The 24,338-nt window shown below is 38.3% G+C and overlaps 1 protein-coding gene across 1 annotated transcript in view; it reads right to left on the reverse strand.

Moving 5' to 3' along the window:
* Window positions 1-24,338, reverse strand: part of LOC131427758 (CD166 antigen-like) — a 1,130,565-nt gene that overhangs the window by 141,695 nt on the left and 964,532 nt on the right. The window contains exons 7-8 of the mRNA XM_058591222.1: window positions 15,401-15,604; window positions 2,745-2,890 (exon numbers count right to left, since the gene is read on the reverse strand). Coding sequence (XP_058447205.1) covers window positions 2,745-2,890; window positions 15,401-15,604 — 350 coding nt within the window. The remainder of the gene's footprint in view (window positions 1-2,744; window positions 2,891-15,400; window positions 15,605-24,338) is intronic.

The following is a 24,338-nucleotide window of genomic DNA, read 5'->3' on the forward strand; positions in this document are numbered from 1 at the left end:
GGGTAAATATTAGGGGGCAATAAAAATCTAATGGTACTGAACAACAGGGAAAAAGAAAAAAAATACTTAGCTTTAGCTCTCGAAGGGTGATCGGCCGACAAGGCCCGGTCCTAGGCGACCGGTGAATACTCCAGTTCAATAAAGTGCAAAAAACCTCTTTGAGGAAAAAGCACTTTGTTTTTAGTCTCTCACTACACTGTCCAATGAAACCAATCTTTTTATCACTATATATATTTATCACTGTTTCTAATGTACAACGATATATACGCAGCGCCCAGCGCTGGCGCTGGCTAACGGTACCACACGCAGTGCTGCTTTACACAAGCTCACAGTCGGCCTTGAGAACGGATTAATTAGAACTATCACTCGACCGCACTGATGCACACAATAGACGACGGGATGACCTTGATAACGGAATAAAACAATTCACCACGCGATTGGAGAAAGCAGAATTTACGTCCGATCGATCCGATAGTCACGGCACGAATGAATATAAAACATTTATCACGGGGCGTAAAGGGGAGGGAGCATCAGGGCATCGGACGAATTGATGACTGGACGAGGGATTGTGGATAGTCAGCCCAAGTCACTTGAAGGAAACTTATTTCCTTCTGAAGGTTTGGAATGAGTTTGACGCGCCCTTCTCAAACAAACCATCAGGCGGGTTCAAGCATTTGTAGCGATATGCTTCATCCATGCACTGGATATTATGGTTGGAAGAGCATCTTTTATTCGCGCGGAATACGAGTAAGTGACTCTACTTACATATCCGCCAAACCCTTTTTATTCGCTTTTCGGTAACAGCTATAGTAAGAAAGTGAATGGATGAGTCATATGGGGGCTACTGTAAGTCTACCCGCATCCACTGGCAAGTCCTTGAAGTGATGGTGGCTTCACTTCACATTATATCACATCACAAGAGACAAATTCACTAGCTGTATATTTTGACAACTTCAGTAGATCAAATTTAATGTCATTCTGATGGGCAGCGGTTATGTGGCCGCGCCACATCAGTTACACAAGAGGCATAATAACACACACAAAAATAATAATATGATGTATTCGAAATTACCATTTCGGCAAAATGACCCTTTCGGCGAAATGACCCTTTCAGCGAAATGACTCTTTCGGCAAAATGACTCTTTCGGCGAAATGACCCTTTCGGCGAAACGACTTTCGGCGAAATGACCTATTCGGCGGAACGACTTTCGGCGAAATGACCTATTCGGCGAAACGACTTTCAGCGAAATGGCATTCGGCGAAACGACTTTCAGCGAAAAGGTTTTCGGCGAAACGACATTCGGCGAAAAGCTTTTCGGCGAACTGACCCGGTCCCACTTATACAAGGCAAGGCCAAGTAGAATCAGTAGCTATATCTGTTTTAGAATTGTTGAATAATATTGTAAAGTTTTGGAGTACTGTGGATTTTGCCAAAATTAAGTAACTAATTATATTTTTCTTAGGTGTTTGAATCAGAATCTGAGTTCAGAATAAGCTGAAGAAGCTTTCAAGTAGTAGATAAAATGCGTTTCTGTCCAAAATATGGAGGATGAGTAGAACAAATAGTCGAATGTTTATTTCGGAATTTTGCTTCTTGAAAATAATTAGCATGTATTACTTCAAAATTCTTTTGATTACTTCTAAATTTGTTATTATTTTCAATTCAATTGTGTATCTGTGACTAGAATTGGCGATTCAAAGGATTTTGCAAGTCAGTTGACATATGTTCTAGCCACGACTTGGCAGGATTTGATACGTGCGTTTGTCTTGAGGACTTATGAGTCCATAAAGTCTGTTGAAGAAGATGGTGAAGTTCCCCATAATATTGTAGTACTCTGTTTTTGCCTATGAACAATCAACAAGTAACTACAATTCGTTTTAGTATATTTATTCTTAATTCCGATTCTGAAAAAAATAAATTTTGGTTGAATTTCGAGAATCTATGTCGGCAATAAAGCCGTCATCATCACCATCACGATCTCGTCGCTAGTACAACCAGCCGCGTACTATTAGACATGGTATTATCCGGCCATAAATTCGATTTACACATTTAGATTGTTCCCAACTCGGTTGAAAGTGTCGGCAGTGCAGCCGGCTTCCGCTAGCTCCTTCTGTGTTGGGTCTGATGGAACACAAAGCCGAACGATGTTGCATTACCGCTGGATTTCCCGAGTTGAAGAATATTACAAATCAATAGCAGATCCGGTCAATATGAACCATATCCATATTTCACCGAACGATGTTGCATTACCGCTGGATTTCCCGAGTTGAAGAATATTACAAATCAATAGCAGATCCGGTCAATATGAACCATATCCATATTTCACCGACGGTGAAACAGATTTCACCCAGGTGTGGAGTTTAGTATACTCCCAAATAGGGGCTATTCGGAATTTGAGATAATCGTTTTCTCATGAGTCAAATTTTGGCATTGTAATTACGTATTAAGAACAAAACATTCATAAAACAAAAATTACTCAATTCGTTGTAATTTTGGCATGGAAAATAAAATATCAGTTCAAATAAAGGAATAATTAAATTTTCATAATAATCACAGTGGAATTTTGACATATTTTATCAATAAAAAAATTATCTATCTGATACTATGATTTACTATGAATATGTAGTTTCATTGCGTTAATATCAAGACGAGATATGATAGCTTAAATTGTTAGATTTGTGTTTGAAGTTCACATCCACTCGGGTAACATTCAATATATCTGTGCGTTGTAAGCTATACTAACCTTTGCCCGGCGTAATTGTCGCTTTCCTTTGTACCAGGTTATAATCGCATTTGGCCTCGAACCAACGCTCTCGCAGGAGATTTCGTATCGGCGATCGGCAACCAACGGCGTCGACGGGTTCATTATCTTCACACTCAGTGGTTTCACTGCGAATGGAATCGCACCGGCGGCAATGAAAAGAAAGACAAAAGCAGGAAACCAGTTGAGGGTTAGCGTGGCATCGGAGAGAAGTACGCAGGCGAGTGCGATTTATGGATAGTAAGGGAGAGTGCTATATTTGATAGTAAATGTGAAATGTAGGCACGGTACTTCATTGATTGAGATTATCCTAAAAACGACATCCGTGTAATGGACGGTGGTTGTCATGAAATTATTATTTGCAATGGAATGTAATTTGAAAAGGGAAACGGAAGATCAACGAAAAAAAACAAAACAAAATAGAAAATTTCATTAATATTTGTATATGTAGTTTATTTAAATACCAACTCATTCACCATTAAATGAAAATATCAGAATCTGTTTTACCTTCCCAGTAAATTGTTACGTCCGAAAGAAACCCCCTCTAATGATAACCAATCAGTTTTTGTGGGATATCCGCGTCTGTCAGCAAAATATTACTCAAGACTTCATGAATCTGCCGCCCCACTTCGGTGTGAGAGTAAAAATAAATGACAGTTGGTCACCACAAAATGGCCGAAAGGCTGAGGCTCATTATGGCCCTCGTTTAGCGGATCTAGTATATTTCCTTCGTTAGTGCTGCCGATTTACGCTCCGGTGAAGCTGGAGATAAATCCCGTGCTCGAAAAACCATTCCAACCTTCAGACGTTTTCCAATAATTTTACACTTTTTTGTGCAGGACGCTTCCGGAATACGATATTAGCGAGTGGCTTTCGGATCAAACGATAAAATGAGTCCGCTTTCATATTTTTTTGCTCCCTGTCCTTTCCTACCGATAATTCTCGTCGTTTGGAAACGAAGGTTTGCTTCCTGGACTCCGGTTAAGGCTATACCTGTTACATACTTTGTCGTTACCACCGTACCGTAACCACTACGCTTTTTCGTAACGAGATCTCTTCCCGGCGAATATTGATTTCGATGCGATATCATTGTCTTTGTTTTTTTCTTCTTAATCTTCCGGGCTAGGTCCTCGGAAGTGGAAAAAGCACGGTATAGCTGGATGTATTCAGAAACTGGAATAATAATGAGGACGCTTTGGAGTACTTTGTTGTGGAAATTGTTCGAATATAGGAAAACAGCTAAGGAAGATGATTGGTCGTTGAAAATTGGCAAAGGCTGAACTTGAGTTTGTGATAGGAAAAAAAAGTATGCAGAACTTAACAATGGATAGTTGAATACTGCTGGCACTTAATTGTTATTACGACGGGATGTTGGTCGGGAAGGCTGCTGTTTTTTTTCCGAAAAGTAAACATAAGATTTTATTATTTTACCACAGGTTGTTGGGGAGTCGTTTTCGTCACAGCGCTCACCTTCCGCCAATAAAGTTCAATTAGGCCCCTGTTGTTTTGTTTTCAGTTGAAGTCCGTTACCAAGATATCGTAAAATGAAATGTATATTTTTTTGGTAAAGGGATATCGATTGTGAAGATGCTCAGAAGGTTGGTACAATTTAAGTATAACGTTTCGTAGTATTGTATCGTAGTCGAGACAAAGTCCAAAGCTTTCGTGATTATTCGGTCTATAATCGAAGGATTGCGGTATTATGGATGTCAAAATTTCCAAAGAAAAACAGATGCAAATATAGAACATTTGTGTTACAGTGAAGAGTGGGACTAACGGAACAAATGTGACAAATAATGTCACTCGATTTTCCCAGAGATGGTTGAACCGATTTTCACAAACTCAGATTCAAATAAAAGTTCTTATGGTCCCATAGATCTGTGTTGAATAATGTTCCGAACCGAATTCCGGTTCTGGAATTACAGAGTGATATGCACCAAAAAATGAAAAAAAAAATTATCCGACTCCCGGTTCCGGAATTACAAGGCAATATGTGCAAATCTATGAGAACATGCGCACTAGAATTTTCTCGGAAATTTATTAATCAACTTTCACAAACTAAGATGCAAATGAAAGTTCTTGAAATATTTTAAAAAGTCACAGAGTTGTTGATCCAGATCCGACCTTCGGTTCCGGACCGATAAGTGAAAAATTTTCAAATTCATTATCAAAAGTGATGGCGAAACGAGGTGCAAATTTTTATAAAACTTACTAGCAAATTCATCTAGTTAGTAGAACTTGTTAGTTAGTGGATCTAGAAATCTACTTTGGGACTACTAGCTAGCACAGCTCCAAAAAACGGAATTCATTTCGATTTCTCAGTAACGAAAGAAGAAGAAGAAGGTGATGGTAGTTTATAATCAAAGAAATTTTTTGATTTCATTAAAGTTTGAAAGAAAAAATCTTGACATTCATTTATATCTGTAGTCACTATTAACTCTCGTAATTACAAACAAATATTCGCTGTATGAACAATTTTTCAAACCCCCTTTTAAAATTCGAAAAACCTATTCTTAATCCACCTAGTAGTATGAAAATGCGTTATTTTTTATCATAGACACAGTCTCATTGAAACATTTTTTACCTTTTTACCTGTTTTTTTAAATATAAAAAAAAGGCATAGAATTCGCTCAAACTTTAGAAAATTTTTCCGAGGTCCGGAGGGATAAGTGTCATATACCAATCGATTCAGCTCGACGAACTGAGCAAATGTACGAATGTGTATGTGTGCTGTCAACAAAGAGGTCGAGATCTCCGGGATGATTGGACCGATTTTGATCGAACTAGCCGCAAATTAAAGGTCTCCCCATCACTCTGAACGCTATTGACTCTGGTTTTGAGATCGGATGTTTACTTTTTGAGATATACAAAGTTTTATGTCAAAATTTTCAGTTTTTTGACAATATCTGTAACAATTGTAATTGTAAACAAAATATATTTTTAGACTTAGAATTCACCCGGCAATAACTTTCCAATGAGCAATAGTTTGTTGAAATCGGTTCATTTTCAACTGAGATATTGATATTTTTGTGCAAGCGACTTTTTCCCCTGTTCCAGCAATAGAAGTTTCGGGTGCTATATGATAAAGCGATGCTTGTAACACGACTTTCAATACTGTTACATGCAATTGTTTCTAAGTACAAAAAGACTGTGTACAGTATCCTATTCCATGACATTTTGTCTCGGATCGATTTTAGCACGGCTCATTCTAGGCAACATAATCGTTCGAATATGACATATGTATATCAGATGATCATCCCGGGTTGGCGGTTCAATGCATAGGACGTTGGGGTTACAAGCCAGTTGTCGTATGTTCGAGCCCTGACCTGGAAGGATTCTTAGTGTCAGTAGGATCTATTGTCCTTGCCATGCAATGATTCTGTACACTAAGAATCGGCTGCGAAGTCTGTTGCAACAGAAAGGCCAAATTCCAAAAGAGGAATGTAATGCCATGACTTTTTACATCAGATGATGACAAAGATGGCAGCACTTTCGAGTTGAAACAATTCCATAATTATATTGATTCAAACTACTTATAGTAATAAATGCTGGATGAACATAATACCCATGTACCATTCGGATCAGTTCGTCGAGATCAACAAATGCGTGTGCGATAAAAAATTTCACTCAATTTTCTCGGAAATGGCTCAATCGTTTTCTTCACATCCTTGCTCTTCCTTGAGTACTATGGCTCTATAATTTCATATTCTTTCTCCTCTCATAATCTCTAGTTTGTTTGATATCGTTAAAAACCGAAAAACATAGCTACAAGAGATTCTAACAGATCAAATTCACATTTGTAATGAACCGATTAAACATGCTGACTTTGACTCAGATCATCTTCCTGTAACATTCAGACTTTCCAACGAAGCTATAGTTGATCCAATTAGTTCTATATTCAACTATCATAGAGCTAATTGGTTGGATTACAGATCTCACATTGAAAATCATGTGGATCATGAAATTATTTTAGAAAATTCTGCGGACATCGACACAGCAATTGATAATTTGAATCATTACATTATCGAAGCTAGAAATCTTTCAGTTCCCAAAGCTCAAACTAAATTAAATTCTCCTATCATCGATGACAATCTTCAACTGCTCATTCGGTTGGAGAATGTTCGTCGACGACAATATCAACGTTCTCGTGATCCTGCTATGAAAAACATAGTTAAGGATTTACAAAAAGAAATTAAACATAGATTTACTCTTTTGCGAAATGAAAATTTCGCTAAAGAAGTTGAACAAATTAAACCATATTCTAAACCTTTCTGGAATCTTTCTAAGGTTCTTAAGAAACCTCAGAAACCAATTCCTGCTCTCAAGGAAGGAAACCAAATACTTCTTACAAATGGCGAAAAAGCTCAAAAACTTGCTCAGCAGTTCGAGAGTGTACACAATTTAAATTTAAACGTTGTGAGTCCTATTGAAAATGAAGTCTCACTGAAATATGAGCATATTTCAACCCAAGTGTTATCACACGAAGACATTATTGAGACGAATTTTGATGAAATTAAATCAATTATTAGGAAACTCAAAAACATGAAGGCTCCTGGTAATGATGGAATTTTTAATATTCTTATTAAAAATCTTCCCGATGTTGCCTTGAGACTCCTGGTTAAAATTTTCAACAAGTGTTTTTCATTAGCTTACTTGCCAAAAAGATGTAAAAACGCTAAAGTAATTCCTATCCTCAAAACTGATAAAAACCCAGCAGAAACATCAAGTTATCGACCAATTAGCTTACTTTTTTCTATCAGTAAACTTTTTGAAAAAATTATCTTGTTGAGAATGATGTCTCATATAAATGAGAATTCGATTTTTTTTACCAGAGCAGTTTGGATTTCGTCATGAACATTCAACTACTCATCAACTTGTAAGAGTTACGAACATGATAAAAGCAAATAAATCTTCTGGGTTATCCACTGGAGTTGCTCTTCTAGACATAGAAAAAGCATTCGACAGTGTTTGGCAAAAGTTTAATAGCAAAAATGTCTTATTTCCAGTTTCCTATATATTTGATCAAAATGATTCAAAATTATTTAACTGATCGTACTCTTCAGGTTAGCTATCAGAATTGTAAATCTGAATTGCTACCCTTACGAGCCGGTGTTCCGCAGGGTTCGAGCGTAGCTCCAATCTTGTATAATATTGGTTGGTTGTCAGAAATCGCTATTCTGTGACGACACAAGTCTGTTAGCCACAGGTAGAAATCTTAGAGTGATCTGCAGTCGCCTACAAAGAAGTTTAAATATTTTCAGTGATTATCTGTCAAAATGGAAAATTAAACCAAATGCAGCAAAAATGCAATTAATTATCTTTCCTCATAAGCCAAGAGCTTCTTTTCTTAAACCAAACAATAATCACATTCTCAAATTGAATGGCTTGGAATTGACATGGTCTAATCAAGCTAAATACTTAGGTTTAACGTATGACAAAAAACTCACTTTCAAGGATCACATTGAAGGAATCCAGGCAAAGTGTAATAAATATATTAAATGTTTATATCCTCTTATAAACAGAAATTCTAAAATTTGTCCGAAAAACAAATTGTTAATTTATAAACAAATTTTCAGACCAGCCATGCTTTATGCAGTACCAATTTGGTCGAGTTGTTGTTCCACCAGGAAGAAAACGATTCAAAGGATTCAGGATAAAATTCTGAAAATGATTTTGAAGCGTCCTCCCTGGTTTAGTACAAATGAGTTACACAGACTCACAAATATAGAACCATTAGATGTAATGTCACATAATATTATAAGCAAATTCCGACAAAAATCGATGCAATCTTCAATTGAATCGATTCGCTCTCTGTATTAGTTAGTAAGTTAGTATATAAGTTCCTTTTCCCCATTACACAATACAAGTAGGTTTAGAATTTTCCCTACACAAAAATCTCAGAATTGCGGAATCAAATGATGTCCTCATGGTATCAACCAAATCATATATATAATAGGGCTGAAAAGTCACCACTTGTGGCTGAACACCCAATTTGAATCTTAATAATTTAATTTTAACTCATATTCCAATAATTAGTTATTAAAAAAATAGCTACAAGAGCAACGACAAATGAAATGTTTTTATGTTTTATCATATATCTTTATCGAGCGAACGATAGGAACGAAAATATATCAAACATTGCGTGTAGTTTGTGGATGCTTGCTTGTGATACAAAGATGTACGGGTTAAATCATATGAATCTTCAGGAGCCATTTGTCGCACTGCAGCCCGGAAGATTTTTTTAAAGTCCGGCAGTCCGACAGCCATCACCTTCTAGGATGATGGGCGAGGCCATTGCAGGTGGCAACTCTAGCCATTTACAAGAATATTGAGTGGAGAGAAATGACGCGTTTTGTCATCTACATAAAAAAATTGAACGGAGCTGCGTTATATTTCGGGAATTTGAAGTGACAGTCACTTCGAACTTGACCCACGACTTAATATGTTTTCTCAAGTAGGTCAAAGCTAGGTCAGCCAGTAGAGAGAAAAAGGGCGAAAAAGAACGTTTTGTCGTTTGAGTCACTTTTACCGTTACATCTCCATAACCAGAAGTGACCGTAGTTTGGTCATTGAACTTGATTAAGAATAGAACAGAAGCTTTCAATCGAGTTTACTTTTATTAAAATCGGTTCAGCGATCTCTGCGAAAATTGAGCGGTAAAAAACAAAGCTGTTTCAGGTATGTTCTCAGTCATCCAACAACTGAAAACAGGTATTCAAGATTTACACGAGCAATCAACAGATTATGAATAAATTTTCAATGCTGTTCATAGTCGAAAAGCTACATACTGCTTATGTATCTATTTTGATCTGTTTTAGGAATGTTCTCAGTCATCCAAGAATTACTGTGAAAACAGGTCTTGAGATCTGAACGAGCAATCCAAAGCTCATCTATAATTTTTCAATGCTGCTCATAGTCATGTATCTACATATTGCTTACTTACTCTGTTTCTGAAATATTGGATACCCACAACTTTGACTAGATTATATTAATCCAAACAAACAATGCACATTACGACATTTCATAATATTCAATTCACTGAAGTATATTGAATTGTTTTATATACGTATAAATAAAATTTTCCTTCATTATTCAAAGACTTTTTTACGCGAACGCGTAAAAAAAGGTGCGTAAGTTAAATTCGCGTAAATTAAGTTCTCGTAATATGAGATTTTAGTCCGGAACCAGAAGTGGCAGCCATTGATCAATGGCCTAATACACTCAAACCTTCGTTTACGTAAACTATTTTAGGTTACCTCTTTTTACGTAACTCTTTTCACGAACACAATCCCAAATAACGTTATCTTATTTTACGAAATAAATCCCAAATAACGTATACTTTTTTTACGAACCTACTTCGTAAAAAGGGATTTTGGCATACATCGAAAGCGATTTCTGGCTCATTTATATTCCATGGAAACTACAATATGGGTATTTTTGGAAAAGGGTTTAAAGAGTAGATTCTGGAAAATGATGTTTTACGTGGTTCTGAATTCCAAGATGGCGACTTCTGGTTTATTGATATTCCTTGAAAACCCTTATAATATGGATATTTTTGAAACAGGTTTGTTGAGTGGATGTCGGAAAACGATGTATTAGGTGGTTCTGAATTCCAAGATGGCGGCTTTCGGTTTATTGGTATTCCTTGAAAACCTTCACAATATGGGTATTTTCGAAACGGGAAAACGATGTTTGAAATGTATCTGAATTCCAAGATTACGACTTCCGGTATATTGGCATTCCTGAAAACATCTTAAAATATTCCTCAAACCCCCTACAATTTCCGAAAATACCCATATTGTAGATGTTTCCAAGGAATATCAATAAACCGGAAGTCACCATCTTGGAATTTAGAACCACCTCAAACATTGTTTTTAAACATGTACTTATCAAACCCATTCTAAAAATACCCATATTTTAAAGGTTTTCAAGGATTATCAATAAACCGGAAGTCGACATGTCATGTCAGACATGTTTTCCAACATATACTCATCAAACCAGTTCCGAAAACACTCATATTGCAAGGGTTTCCAAGGAACATCAATAAACCGGAAGTCACCATCTTGGAATTCAGAACCTCCTCAAACATCGTTTTCCAACATATACTCATCAAACCCGTTCCGGAAATACCCATATTCTGATGGTTTGTAACGAATATCGATGAACCGGAAGTCGCCATCTTGGAGATTGATGCGACATAGAACATCCTTTTCCTACAAATACTAATAATTTTTGTTCCATAGTTATCCAGTATATTATACATATTCAATAATATACATACGTAGGGAAAACTTTTTATACTTTGGAAATTCCAAACAACGTAACTTTTTTGTGCGTTGAAAATTCCAAATAACGAAATCTTTTTTTACGTTGAAAATTCCAAATAACGTAAACTTTTTTTACATTGTAAATTCCAAATAACGTTACTTTTTTTACGTTGAAAATTCCCAATAACGTAAACTTTTTTTACGTCATAACTCGATTTACGAAGTCCCGATTATTAAGTAAATGAAGGTTTGGGTGTAGTAGTTTTCGAACGAGTCAAAGTTTGTAAAAATTGGTTCTGTCATCTCCGAGAAAATTGAGCCATAAAAAATCTTTGAAAGGTGCACGCACACAAACACACATTCCGATCCCGTCGAGCTGAGTCGAATAGAATATAACATAATGGGTATCCGAATCCAATCTTTTTCGAACTGTTGAATGGTTTCGGCTGCCGAGACATGTTTCCTAAGGGCCTTCGTTAATGCCCAAAATTCCTCAATTGGTCGAAGTTGTGGGCAATTTGGTGGATTCATGTTTTTTTTGGTATGAAAGTGACATTTTTGGTAGTATACCATTCTACCGTTGATTTCGAGTAGTGGCAAGAAGCAAGATCTCGCCAGAAGACAACAGGATCCTTGTGGCTTCGAATCATGGGTAGAAGTCGTTTTTGTAAACATTCCTTGATGTATATTTCGCTGTTCATTGAAGCAGTGGTGATGAAGGGTTTCGAAATCTTATCGCAGCTACAAACTGCTTGCCAGACCATAGCTTTCTTATCAAATTTTTCGACTTCAATCGATGTCTCGGACTGGTTTAACACTGACCCTTCTCGCACCGTATAATATTGTGGTCCCGGCAAGGATTTGTAATCGAGTTTCACGTTAGTTTCGTCGTCCATGATTATGCAGTTCAAATTTCCAGCAAGAATCGTATTGTACAGCTTTCGAACCCTCGGCCTGATCGATGCTTCTTGTTTCGGACTACGTTTTGGTTGTTTCAGCTTCTCATAGGTTCGAAGATTCAAACGTTCTTCAGCACGAAGAACATTTGACTTCGAAGTGCCCACTTTTTTGGCCACATCCCGAACTGAAACCTCCTTCTTTTGCTCGAACGCCTTCAGTATACGTTTATCCAGCAGAGGGTTAGCAGGACTTTTTATTCGACCTGTTTTCGGTTTATCCTCAATTCCTTATTGCATTTCGCACGGCTTTTTCTCTTACTCCTTCCATTTTTGTTATCTTTCTTAGTGACAGCCCGCGTTCTGTGCACCATTTGTACACAATTTTTCGACGTTGTTCTGCTGAAAGTCCACGCATTTCGAAACAAACTAATGAAAACGAATAAACAACTGCATAGGTGGTTAGAGAAGAGTGTAAACAACAGAACGCAGCAATAAAAATTGATAGATTCTGAACCATTGCGAAATGGAAGCGGTTTTTGGTTGCGTCCATATTTTCTGGGACAGTCTTTATAGAGAAAGACAGAAAGTTGAAGTCTTTTCGTGAAGTGTATCAGCATTCGTACCAGAACCGAGTCGATTCGGAAAAATGCGAATATTCCTTTAAGATTCGAAGGATAATAGTTTTCCCCTATTCCTGATGAACGTTCAATCTTACTTAATCAGTTCAGAGCTGAAGTGTTAAATTGAGGTTTATTCCAACCGTATCAAGTGTCAATTTCAGAAATTGGGCGGCTTGTTTTAAAGTACCTAACGACCAATTGTCTATTTGATGCGCCTTCAGTCAATTCCAACCGGAAATTGGCATTACTGTTTCCCATTGAACATCGAGTGCAATGATATCGGTTTCTGGTCGATTGCTACACCTTGATGTGAGTTCAATTCGAAACCACAAAAAACACAAACTATCGAACTCAGTATGGTCTGACTGGGTTTGTAAGAAGTGTAAATTGAAACCCACCTCCATCCATTGTCCCTCCATTGGGGGAAGCGCCCTTAGGCTCATCATCCGAAGCCCAGGGACTCATTCCCACAGTAACCAAACTGAAAATCGTATTGATCTGCCAGACTTACAAGAAGTGAACTAAAATGTTTTCCACTGATGTATGGAGCAGTAAAATGTGCTGAAATTCTGATAGATTCTGAACCATTGCGAAATGGAAGCGGTTTTTGGTTGCGTCCATATTTTCTGGGACAGTCTTTATAGAGAAAGACAGAAAGTTGAAGTCTTTTCGTGAAGTGTATCAGCATTCGTACCAGAACCGAGTCGATTCGGAAAAATGCGAATATTCCTTTAAGATTCGAAGGATAATAGTTTTCCCCTATTCCTGATGAACGTTCAATCTTACTTAATCAGTTCAGAGCTGAAGTGTTAAATTGAGGTTTATTCCAACCGTATCAAGTGTCAATTTCAGAAATTGGGCGGCTTGTTTTAAAGTACCTAACGACCAATTGTCTATTTGATGCGCCTTCAGTCAATTCCAACCGGAAATTGGCATTACTGTTTCCCATTGAACATCGAGTGCAATGATATCGGTTTCTGGTCGATTGCTACACCTTGATGTGAGTTCAATTCGAAACCACAAAAAACACAAACTATCGAACTCAGTATGGTCTGACTGGGTTTGTAAGAAGTGTAAATTGAAACCCACCTCCATCCATTGTCCCTCCATTGGGGGAAGCGCCCTTAGGCTCATCATCCGAAGCCCAGGGACTCATTCCCACAGTAACCAAACTGAAAATCGTATTGATCTGCCAGACTTACAAGAAGTGAACTAAAATGTTTTCCACTGATGTATGGAGCAGTAAAATGTGCTGAAATTCATGTTCATCAGTTCGGATCCTTTGGTACATGCGATTTTTTTTCTTGAAAACATTTTCCATCATTACAACAGCGATATTTGTTTCCTGCACAATATGTGGAATTTTATAAGTATCATTACGTACTATCATCGTTGACTACATTACTGTAAGTGAAAACGGGACTATTATCCGTAATGGTTGTAACCATGTTGTACATTTGTGTTTCAATAGCCAAGCTTTCTGCCCCTCCGTGCGCAGGCTGACGACGGTAATGTTGATAATAAACAATAAATGTAAACAGAAGCATTTCAGCAGCTGTCCTCGGTGGTTTGAGAATATCTTGAGCCACAGAACATGTGGGCGGTTTGTGGATGTTGTCATCCCGGGAATGCTTTTTCAGCCCTACTGCTTACTGTCTGCTCTGTGATCCATACTGCCTGCCTGGCTGCTGTACCCAAAGGGATTAAGTCTGCACAAGACTAGTTTCCCTTACTATGTACTACATTTCACTTTCAGAAGCAGATCAACTTGAAGTCGTCGGCAGACACGTTTATTAGCTCGAAAGGCGCATTGTCCCTTCGGGGTTGAAGTCGATGCTTCCTGTGGTCAGTGGAGAATGAAGTTGCTTACTTGCATTATGCATGTCCATGCGAGTTGGTGAAGTCGTTGTTAACAACGTTTTTCAGAACTTCATGTCGATAGTAACTTCTTCCGGTTGACAGGTCGATGGTGTGAGTGCAACTAGAATTCCTGTGAGGTTGATGCGGACAGTGCACACGTCAATAACAAGAAGGTCAATATAATTAAATAAGAAATGTGTCATCACCTGGAATGCACATGGTCGGGATATTTCGCACCATCGCATTGAATTATGTGAGCTCTATATTGGTTGTATTTTGGAATCCAAAGTACTTGTAATATTTCCGAACCGAACATGAACATTGAGATGAAATCATAATTAAACTAATGCCGCGCCATAAGCGCATCGCTTCTGTGCACATTCACATAATGTTTCGGCAAAATGTGACAATCATTGGTAACCTAAGCTTCTTATTTTAAGCTGTTAGTTAAATCCATTGTTCGAGCTGCTGCTCAAACAAGCAGAACTTCATGCGCGCCCCAATTTGACCCAGCCTGGCAAATGCCGGCAGTCCAGAGAGTATCCCTTCAAATGAATACTAGTCGAAGGATTATATTTGAACCGTAACAAACACATGATGGGTAGCATTTTCCGCATGTTCCATAACACTACGAGGTTTGAGGGTGGTCAAACGGGATAACACGCTCTGAAACTGGACAAACGAAGTTGATGAACTATAAAGTGTGGGAAAAGATGAATGTTTAATATTTTGGAATGAATGTATTCTACGCCCATTTGCGTTAAAAGGATCCCTTGTCAATGGACTGGAGCGAATATATTGTGTTATCTATTTGCAAATGTGGTACGTAATCCTTTATCAATACCAAACCAAATGGGATCGTCTTACAAAAATATACAGAATTGCAATGTCCGGAAACAAAATATAGGACGAAACAAATATTCATCAAAAATAACCCTAACCCATCGCATCAGGTTAAATTTAACCCGAAACTATGGTCACTTTATACTTACAATGTAAATCCAGCACGTAGCTGCTCTCTTTCGGTTCCGCCAGCTGGGTATTGGTTGCCTGGCAGGTAAATATCGAGTTCAGATCGGACCGTTGAATCGCCGCCCAGAGAAGCCGATTTTCGATTACGTCGCCGGAATTATGCTCGTACTGTTCATCCACCAGGATACCGTTGATAAGCCACTTGACCGATGGTTGAGGCCGACCTGAAATGATGAAAGCCAGCCAGAATGCGTTACAATTAGTTCGCTTTACTCGCTATATCGGCTGGTTTTTGGTCATTCGTTTTGACTGATTGGAAGCAGGGACATGGGACTGGGAGTATATGCATGTGCACAGAGTAATGAAATATGAACTCAATAGTTGCACCAGAGGATGATATCATATCAGAAATATTGTTAGCGAAAATACTAATTATGAGATAGATCTGTATGCTCCTTTCTCACGTGTTTTTTTATGCAAAAACCCTATTTTGATCCACTTAGTAATGTAATGATGAAATTTCCTCATATTACTCATATTTTCATATATATCTCTAGAGGACTCATTCAACAAATTTTATTCAAAACTAGAGTAAAAAACAGAAATTTTGTTTGGGAATAAATCAACACAACCTTTTCAATTAGTTAACAGTTATGAAATAAATGTAGAAGGTTTTTTCTATTTTTTGGATTGTCGCTCTGAAAGATGGATTGCAATTTTTAACACATTTCTCTCTGTAGTTCTGGAACCGGAAGTCGGATCCGTATGAAATTCGATGGCAACTTATGGGGCCATAAGACCTTTCAATTAAACTTCAATCAAGTTTGTGAAAATCGGGTTTGTGATCTCCGAGTTATGTTTTAAAGTTTTTGACCACTATTTCCGGAACTTTCGGAACCGGTGCAGCCGATGTCGGTTAGAGTGGCCATTAACTAACATAACCTACAAATTGAAATAGTTTTGAGTCAAACATTGGAAAATTTTTCTGTTTTTTGAATCGTCGCTATATACATTTGTATTGACCGGAAGTTGCCATCTTGGAATCCAAAACCACCTCAAGCATCGTTTTCCGACATCTACTCATCAAACCCGTTCCAAAAATACTCATATTCTGATGATTTGTAACGAATATCGATATACCGGCAGTCGCCACCTTGGATGTTGAAGCGACTTCTCCTCCTGCAAATACTGAGTTTGATAGGGAAAACTTTTTTTACGTTGAAAATTCCAAATAAGTTTGTTTTCGGTAAGTTTTCAAACGTTGTTAGGAACTTTTCCACATATTTACTGAATATGATGGTGAATCAACGTATGAAAAGAAAATGTTTGATTCACTTCTAAACCCTTAATTGCATTGAGTCTCAAATATAGGAAACACATTACAAAAAATTCTACAAAGCGTTGTAATGTATATTTTTCACGGATTGCATGATGTTCCGCATTTGGGGCGTATTCTCAACTCACAAAAAAATTCATGGAATTCCCTTCATATCGAGAGGAGTTAGCGGCATCTACCTGACACCGAACGAGAATTTCGTACACAGCTGATTCCTACTTTTTTCAAAAAATCCAGAAGCGCTATAAGGAGTGTATCGAAAATAAGCTATCCACAAATTTTTCTTTGAAATTACGATAAAAAACGATATTTTATTCAAACTAAAAATCGATGCTTTCTTGTACGAGTTTAAACTTGATCATAATGAAAACCGGATGAAATTTATGTTATTCCTTCACGAGTTTTCGAACTTTTGATCGAACGCTCTTCATCAAGTTCCGGACAAGTGTTGCATCGCATTTTTTGGACGCTTCAGACCAAATTTTTTTGAACTCCTGCATGTTCCCAGCTGTCTTACCAGTCTTCTTGAAGACCCTCTTCACGATTGCCAGTAACGTTCGAAGGGTCGAAACTGAGGGTAATTTGGTGGATTGATATTTTTCTCAACGAAATGTATTCCCTTTTCCGCAAGCCAATTGAGAGTGGCTTTGGCATAGTGAGCCGACGCTAAATCCGACCAAAACAGTGGAGGTGTACTATGCTTCTAATATAAAAGCAGTAATCTCTTCGGGAGACACTCACATCGATAGATTTCTGCATTTATAGTTCCGGTAGTGTAAAAAATGGTTGACTTCAAAACACAGGAACATATTGCTTGTCATACCAGTATCTTTCGACCGAATTTTTCCACTTGAATCGACCTGTCCGCATCGCTCACATCCTCCCCAACGACGACAGTAAAGTATTGAGGATCTGGAAGGGTTTTTAAGTCCTCTTTTACATAAGTCTCATCGTCCATCAAAACGCATGCATCCGGACGACCCTGCAAAAGAGGCGAATACAATTTCCGGGTGCTTGTTGCTGCTCGCTTCTTCTGTTTTACACTTTTTTTTCGAGATTTTCATAGATTTGATACGCTGGATCTTTCCGACACTCGTTCCTGCTTTTTTGGCCAAATCACGTATTGACATTGATTTGTTCTTCATGATTAGAGATACCACTTTCTGGTCCAGTTTCGGGTTGCAGGAACCGGATTTTCTGCCTCTTTCTAGTAGCTCATCCTAAGAATAGTGTTCCCCAAACTTATTAATGATGGTTTTAACACTGGCATGATGAATTCTAAACCGCTTCGCCAATTTTCGCATAGTAATACCCTTCGTGTGCCCAGAACCTTAATTTTCACTTCCTTTTCAATACGCAACATTTTGAAAATGCAGAATTTCAACCGCACAACCAAGTTAACAAACGAAAGCTGACAGCCAAACGCACAGCATGCTGTGATCTGAGCATAAAAAGCTATCACAAATGCATGCGTACAACACAAATGTATGTGGATAGCTTATTTTCGATACACTCCTTATACTTATGAAATAACTTGAAAAATTTTTTTGGTTGTTTGAAGCTTACCATACTAATAAATAATTTAAAAATACTTGATTTTCGTGATCTTCATTCATCTTCATGGGACAGACTGTTTGGTCACCCCTGAAGTAGTAGTAGTAGTAGTAGTAGTAGTAGTAGTAGTAGTAGGGGGCAAGGGTGAGTTTTATAGTATCTAATAACGCTCTCTAACAACTTTTCACACGATTCAATCAGTGCATCATCGCAGCAACAAAAACCGGCATGGTTCATTTAACATAGAATGGATTCCAGTGCGAGAGCGAATTTCTCTCGATGACCAGTCTGAGCATCACGAGTTAGCACGCTGCTGTTAGGATTCTCTCTGAAGCAACAAACGGTCGCTTATTTTCGTTTCGCGATCCGATTCTATACTGGCAGTTGATAATTGCAATAGAATCATTTTACTATTGCCGCTTATTCCAACTATGTGCATATAACTTATGTATATCTAAGTTGTGTCTATGAATGATCCACACAAGAGCTAGTATGAGAATCATCAAGTCGAATCATCGATTCGATTTCCTGCGATAATTGTCAACTTGCGATTCTCTCTTGGTTAATTCCGTACAGCACCGATCATTATCAGACTGTAATTTTTTAGGGTCGTGAAATACTCAGAGTATGAAGTGGAGCGAAGAAATGTAGAAAAATTCTCTCACGGTTCACGACACGAGTTCTTGTAGCATCTTCTGCCGGATTGAAAAAGTTGTATACAATGTAGAGAAATATCGAGCAGCTTCTGTCAAATTATCGGCAATCACCATCACTGGTAGGGGGTAGTTTTGTCGTAGTAGTAGTAGTAGTAGTAGTAGAGGGTAGTTTTGTCGTGGGATTTTTTTCGTATTTTTCCCGTGTTCTGGACAACTTAAACTATCGAAAAAAAAATGTTCCGGCTGTTTTTGAAGAATCATGCAATTAAGGGTTAATGACAACGTAGATTATATCAAAAGAAGGGAACAATAGCAAACAAAAATTCTTCTACAGTCATGAAAGCTTCAAAATGACACCCTCTGAAGCGCAAACAAAAAACGCATTGAACTTTGACGTATGTCTTGCGCCAATACTGTTCCACTTAAAATCGTGAAAAAAAGTACATGTGAGTTAACTGGAAATTTAGCAAATTATGTACAGAGTCCGCCATGTAACTTTTTTTTTAACTAGCGGTTATTTCGACATTGGTAACCTTAATGTCACTTCTGATTTGACAGAAACTTAGTTTTATCCTTCCGCTGAACGAAAATGGTTGTGTATACGCTTGAGGAACACGTGAAAATAGTGCAGTTTTACTTTGAAAATCATGCTAATACTGCGGAATGTGTTTGCCAAAAAATCATCTTCTCGAATGAGGTACATTTTCATCTCGGCGGGTATGTTAATAAGCGAAATTGTCGCATCTGGGGGACGGAAAACCCGGAGAAGCCGATGCATCCTCAGAGAGTGACGATTTGGTGAGGATTTAGGTCTGGCGGCATCATTGGGCCATTTTTCTTCAAAAATGAGGCAGGAGCCGCCACCACGGTCAATGGCGAGCGCTACCGCGCCATGATTAGCGATTGGTTCTTCCCGTTACTTGAAGAGGAAGACTTGGACACCATTCGGTTCCAACAAGACGGCGCTCCGTGCCACACAGCCAACGCTACGATCGATCTTCTGCGTACAGTCTTCGAAGATCGAATTATCAGTCGAAATTCTGATGTCGTTTAGCCGCCTCGTAGCTGTGATTTGACGCCGTTAGACTATTATCTTTGGTGGGCTGTCAAAGATAAGTGTTATGTGGACAAGCCAGAGACAATTCAAGCCTTAAGGTGAAATGTAGTGGAATGCGAAAATCGCGTTTTTGATCAATTATTTAAAAACTAGACCGATTTTCGAAAAACCAAAAACACTTAAGTTTTCGAAATCAAATTTATCATAACTAAGTATTCTTAGAATTTTGAAATTTTGCTTTGCCGAGCCGTAATTGGTTTTTGAAATGTATAAACGGTCACTGTTCCGTCCCACGGGGATGATTTTAGAACTGAAAAGTAGTATTTGTAGCTGAATTTCACAAAGAATCTGAAAATGCAACTCAAAATTATAAAATTTTAGCGAAAACAACCGAAAATTGAAAAAGTTTTCATAAACTTTTCTGCATTTTTTTTATTGCTTGCGCGCTGCTGTTTCGTATTGAGGTGGTGTGAGAAATGCACGGTGGGCACGGTGGCATTATATCGTGAGCAAAAAATAGATATAAAATAATGACGCGAATTTATGCAGCATTGGGTTTTGTGTTGAAATAAAAACGACTTGAATACAATAAAATGAGTATTGTAAGAAATCGTTTATTTTCTAAGTAGCTGTCATTTATACAAACAATGTGATAAACATTGAGGGCCAGCTTCGAGCCAGTCAGCATGGAAAACTTATTGGAATTCATTGGTTTTTCAATTATTATGAATACAATGAATCAACGCTTGATTTTGCTTTCAAAATCGATTGAATAATAAGGAACTACGAAATAACTTTATATTCAATTTCGTGCCCCAAATATGTGCTTGAGAAAAGATTCACTAAATAATTTTAACTGCATGGTATGATGAACTATTAGTTATAATTGCAATGTATTCCAATAATGTAATCTAAGAAATTATTAAACTATTGATGATTTCTGGCACCGGAGGCCAGAGGCTGTTTGGTCTTCGGTTCGTTATCGTTGAAACAGACATTTCTAGACTCATCATGCTATACAATTCCGAAAGTCGCTTCCGAAAAAAAGTTAATGGTGAATACTTTTACGTAAATTCTATCTCATCGGCGGGAAGGGCCTGGTGAACGACTGGCAAAGATATCGAAAATACTTGAATGTTCTCTTGTCTTCAACCGTTCTTTTGAAGGAGAATCGATGCTTGCTACTAAAATCAGGCATATACATGGTTAGCAAGTTAGTCAATACATATACATATAACCTCATGTTAATCATTCATAATTACTCATGATTTATAGCTCTAGTGTAAGAGTAATCACTAACAATGATGATTGAATCAGCATATATTCAAAGTGTGAAGAATTCTAAAATCCATCACGTCCCGTCTTTTTTACAAGCCAATATAACGAGAGGTAAACCCACTGCGCTCAATCATTGAAAAAAGTTCTTGTTTCTATGTGGCCGTTTTTCTTGGTACGCTTTGTGCGACGGTTCGTTCAACTGAAGCGGATAAATTTTTGCGCGCATTTTATGACGCTACATTTCACCTTAAAGGACAACATTCGTGCAGCCATAGCTACATACAATCGAAAATGCCATAGCTGCATACAATCGAAAATGTACTAAAAAACTGGACCGACCGTATGGCGTACTGCAAGGCCAACCGAGGCAGCCATTTGAATGAAATTATATTCCACAATTAACCGGAAGGATTGTACTTCAATATGAAAAAATAAATTTTGAAATCGGATGAACCGTTTGTGTTTTATTGCATGTTTTTTTAAAAAAAGTTACATGGCGGACCCTGTAGAATCTCCATAAAGCTGTCAAAAGTATCCATAAGCAAGTAGAAATTTACATGATTTGAAGTATTCATTACATGAAAAATACACCAGTGTGTGTGATTACACGATTAATTTTAATTTTAATAAATGTGTGTTTTGGGTAAAGAAGAGATTGGTTTGATCAAAATCGGCCCAGTCATCTCAGAGATCTCGATCTTTTTGTTAACAACACACATACAGACACTCATACACACATATATACACATCATTTGCTCAGTTCATTGAGCTGAATCGAATAGTATATGAAACTCGGATTTCTGGGGCTCGGAATTTTTTTTCCAAAGTTTGAGCGAGTTTTTTTTATTCAATAATATAATATAATTTTTCAGGCACACTGCTTAAGCTCTAAGATGCCGGCTTTTTCTAATTTTAGTTAACTACTAACATAAAACTGTAATATTGGTGTTGAAATTGTCTATTCTCGAGAATCCAGCCTACAGCTGGCAATCCGCAGTGGTCGATGAACTGAATATAGCGTGAGTCTTCCAGATGACGTTGGTAAATATTTATGCTGGCCGCATCCTTTGGTCCGTATGGGTCCGCGGAAAACACCCCCAGGCTACGAAGATCCGGCGGGTGGCCCGCATGCTGGTCATCGATTGGAGCGGTCTTCCATTGGGGTTGATGGTTATGTTACGGAAGAGAATAAAAGAGACATAGACTAGTAAATATTGTAGAAAAACGGGGTAAAAAGGGGATATGGGAACGAAATGCCTAGAAAACGACAGAGTTCTAATTAGTTGACAACGAGATGGTGAAGAGACGGGGAAAGGGAGGACAGAAAAGTTAGTGACAACAAAAAGATCTAGTTAGTTCCAATGAAGATGGTGGACAGGACGAGGGGTCGATAGAATCGGGCGGATGTTAGTGTCGAACCTGCAGTTGGAGATTATTCTTAGCCATAGTTAAAATATCGTCGAGGAATGGGAGGAACTTTCTCTGCAAGGTATAATAGATTACACTTGTATATGAATGTGTTTAAGGAATTGGTATATGAGAAGCATGTATGAACTATCCCGACTCGCCAACACATCCCGAACCGGAACCTCAGGCGGTCTACCTCGGGCCCTAAGGGATTCCAGTAGCTTCGACCTGGCGACACGATACTCTACGCACGACCACACGACATGCTCGATGTCCTGGTAACCGTCGCCACAGGTGCAAAGATTGCTCTCCACGAGCCCAATACGCCGGAGATGTGCGTTGAATGTATAGTGATTTGACATGAGCCGCGACATAACACGAATGAAATCGCGACTCACGTTCATCCCCCTGAACCAAGGTTTCGTCGATACCTTAGGGATAATGGAGTGTAGCCATCGTCCCAGTTCGTCATCCGTCCATGAAGTTTGCCAACTTTCGAGAGTTTTTTGACGAGAAATACTGAAAAATTCATTGAAGCAGATTGGTCTTTCATAAATATCACCTTCTAATGCTCCCACCTTAGCCAATAAGTCTGCCTTTTCATTGCCCGAAATGGAACAATGCGAAGGGACGCAGACTAACGATATTGAATAAGACCGTCCAGATAAAGTTCTCAGGTGTTCCCGTATTTTCCCCAGGAAATATGGGGGATACTTTCCTGGCTTCATTGCCCGGAGAGCTTCTATTGAGCTTAGACTGTCCGTGACAATGAAGTAATGGTCTTTGGGCAAGGTTTCAATGATCTCGAGGGTGTACTGAATAGCAACTAATTCTGCGACGTAGACTGAAGCCGGATCACTGAGTTTGTACGAAGCGGTGATGTTCTGATTGAAGATACCGAAGCCTGTGGACTCGTTGATGTTTGATCCGTCAGTGTAAAACACTTTTTCACAGTTGACTGTTCTAAGTTTATTATAAAAAATATTAGGGGCCACTTGAGGGCGTATGTGATCCGGAATTCCATGAATCTCTTCTTTCATGGATGTGTCGAAAAACACAGTAGAATTAGAAGTATCCAAGAAATGTGCACGGTTGGAAACAAACGAAGAAAGATTAATATTTTGAGCCATGTAATCAAAATACAAGGACATAAAACGGGTCTGAGAATTGAGCTCGACCAGCCTTTCGAAGTTTTCAATCACCATCGGATTCAAGATATCGCATCGGATAAGCAATCGATATGAGAGATCCCAGAATCGATTTTTCAACGGTAAGACGCCCGCGAGCACTTCGAGACTCATCGTGTGAGTCGACTGCATGCAACCTAAGGCAATACGCAAACAACGATACTGAATTCTTTCCAGTTTAATGAAATGGGTGTTCGCGGCGGATCGGAAGCAGAAGCATCAATATTCCATTACGGACAATATCGTTGTTTGGTAAAGCCTGATCAGGTCTCCTGGGTGGGCACCCCACCATGTTCCGGTTATTGTACGAAGAAAATTGATTCTCTGCTAGCATTTTTGTTTCAGATACCTAATGTGACATCCCCAGGTGCCTTTGGCGTCGAACCAGACCCCGAGATATTTAAATGTGAAGACCTGAGCAATGGTTCCACCCCCTAGTTGAAGCTGTAGTTGTGCTGGTTCTCGCTTCCTTGAAAATACAAC

The sequence above is a fragment of the Malaya genurostris genome, chromosome 2, assembly GCF_030247185.1.
Source record: "Malaya genurostris strain Urasoe2022 chromosome 2, Malgen_1.1, whole genome shotgun sequence".
Classification (NCBI taxonomy): Eukaryota; Metazoa; Arthropoda; class Insecta; order Diptera; family Culicidae; genus Malaya; species Malaya genurostris.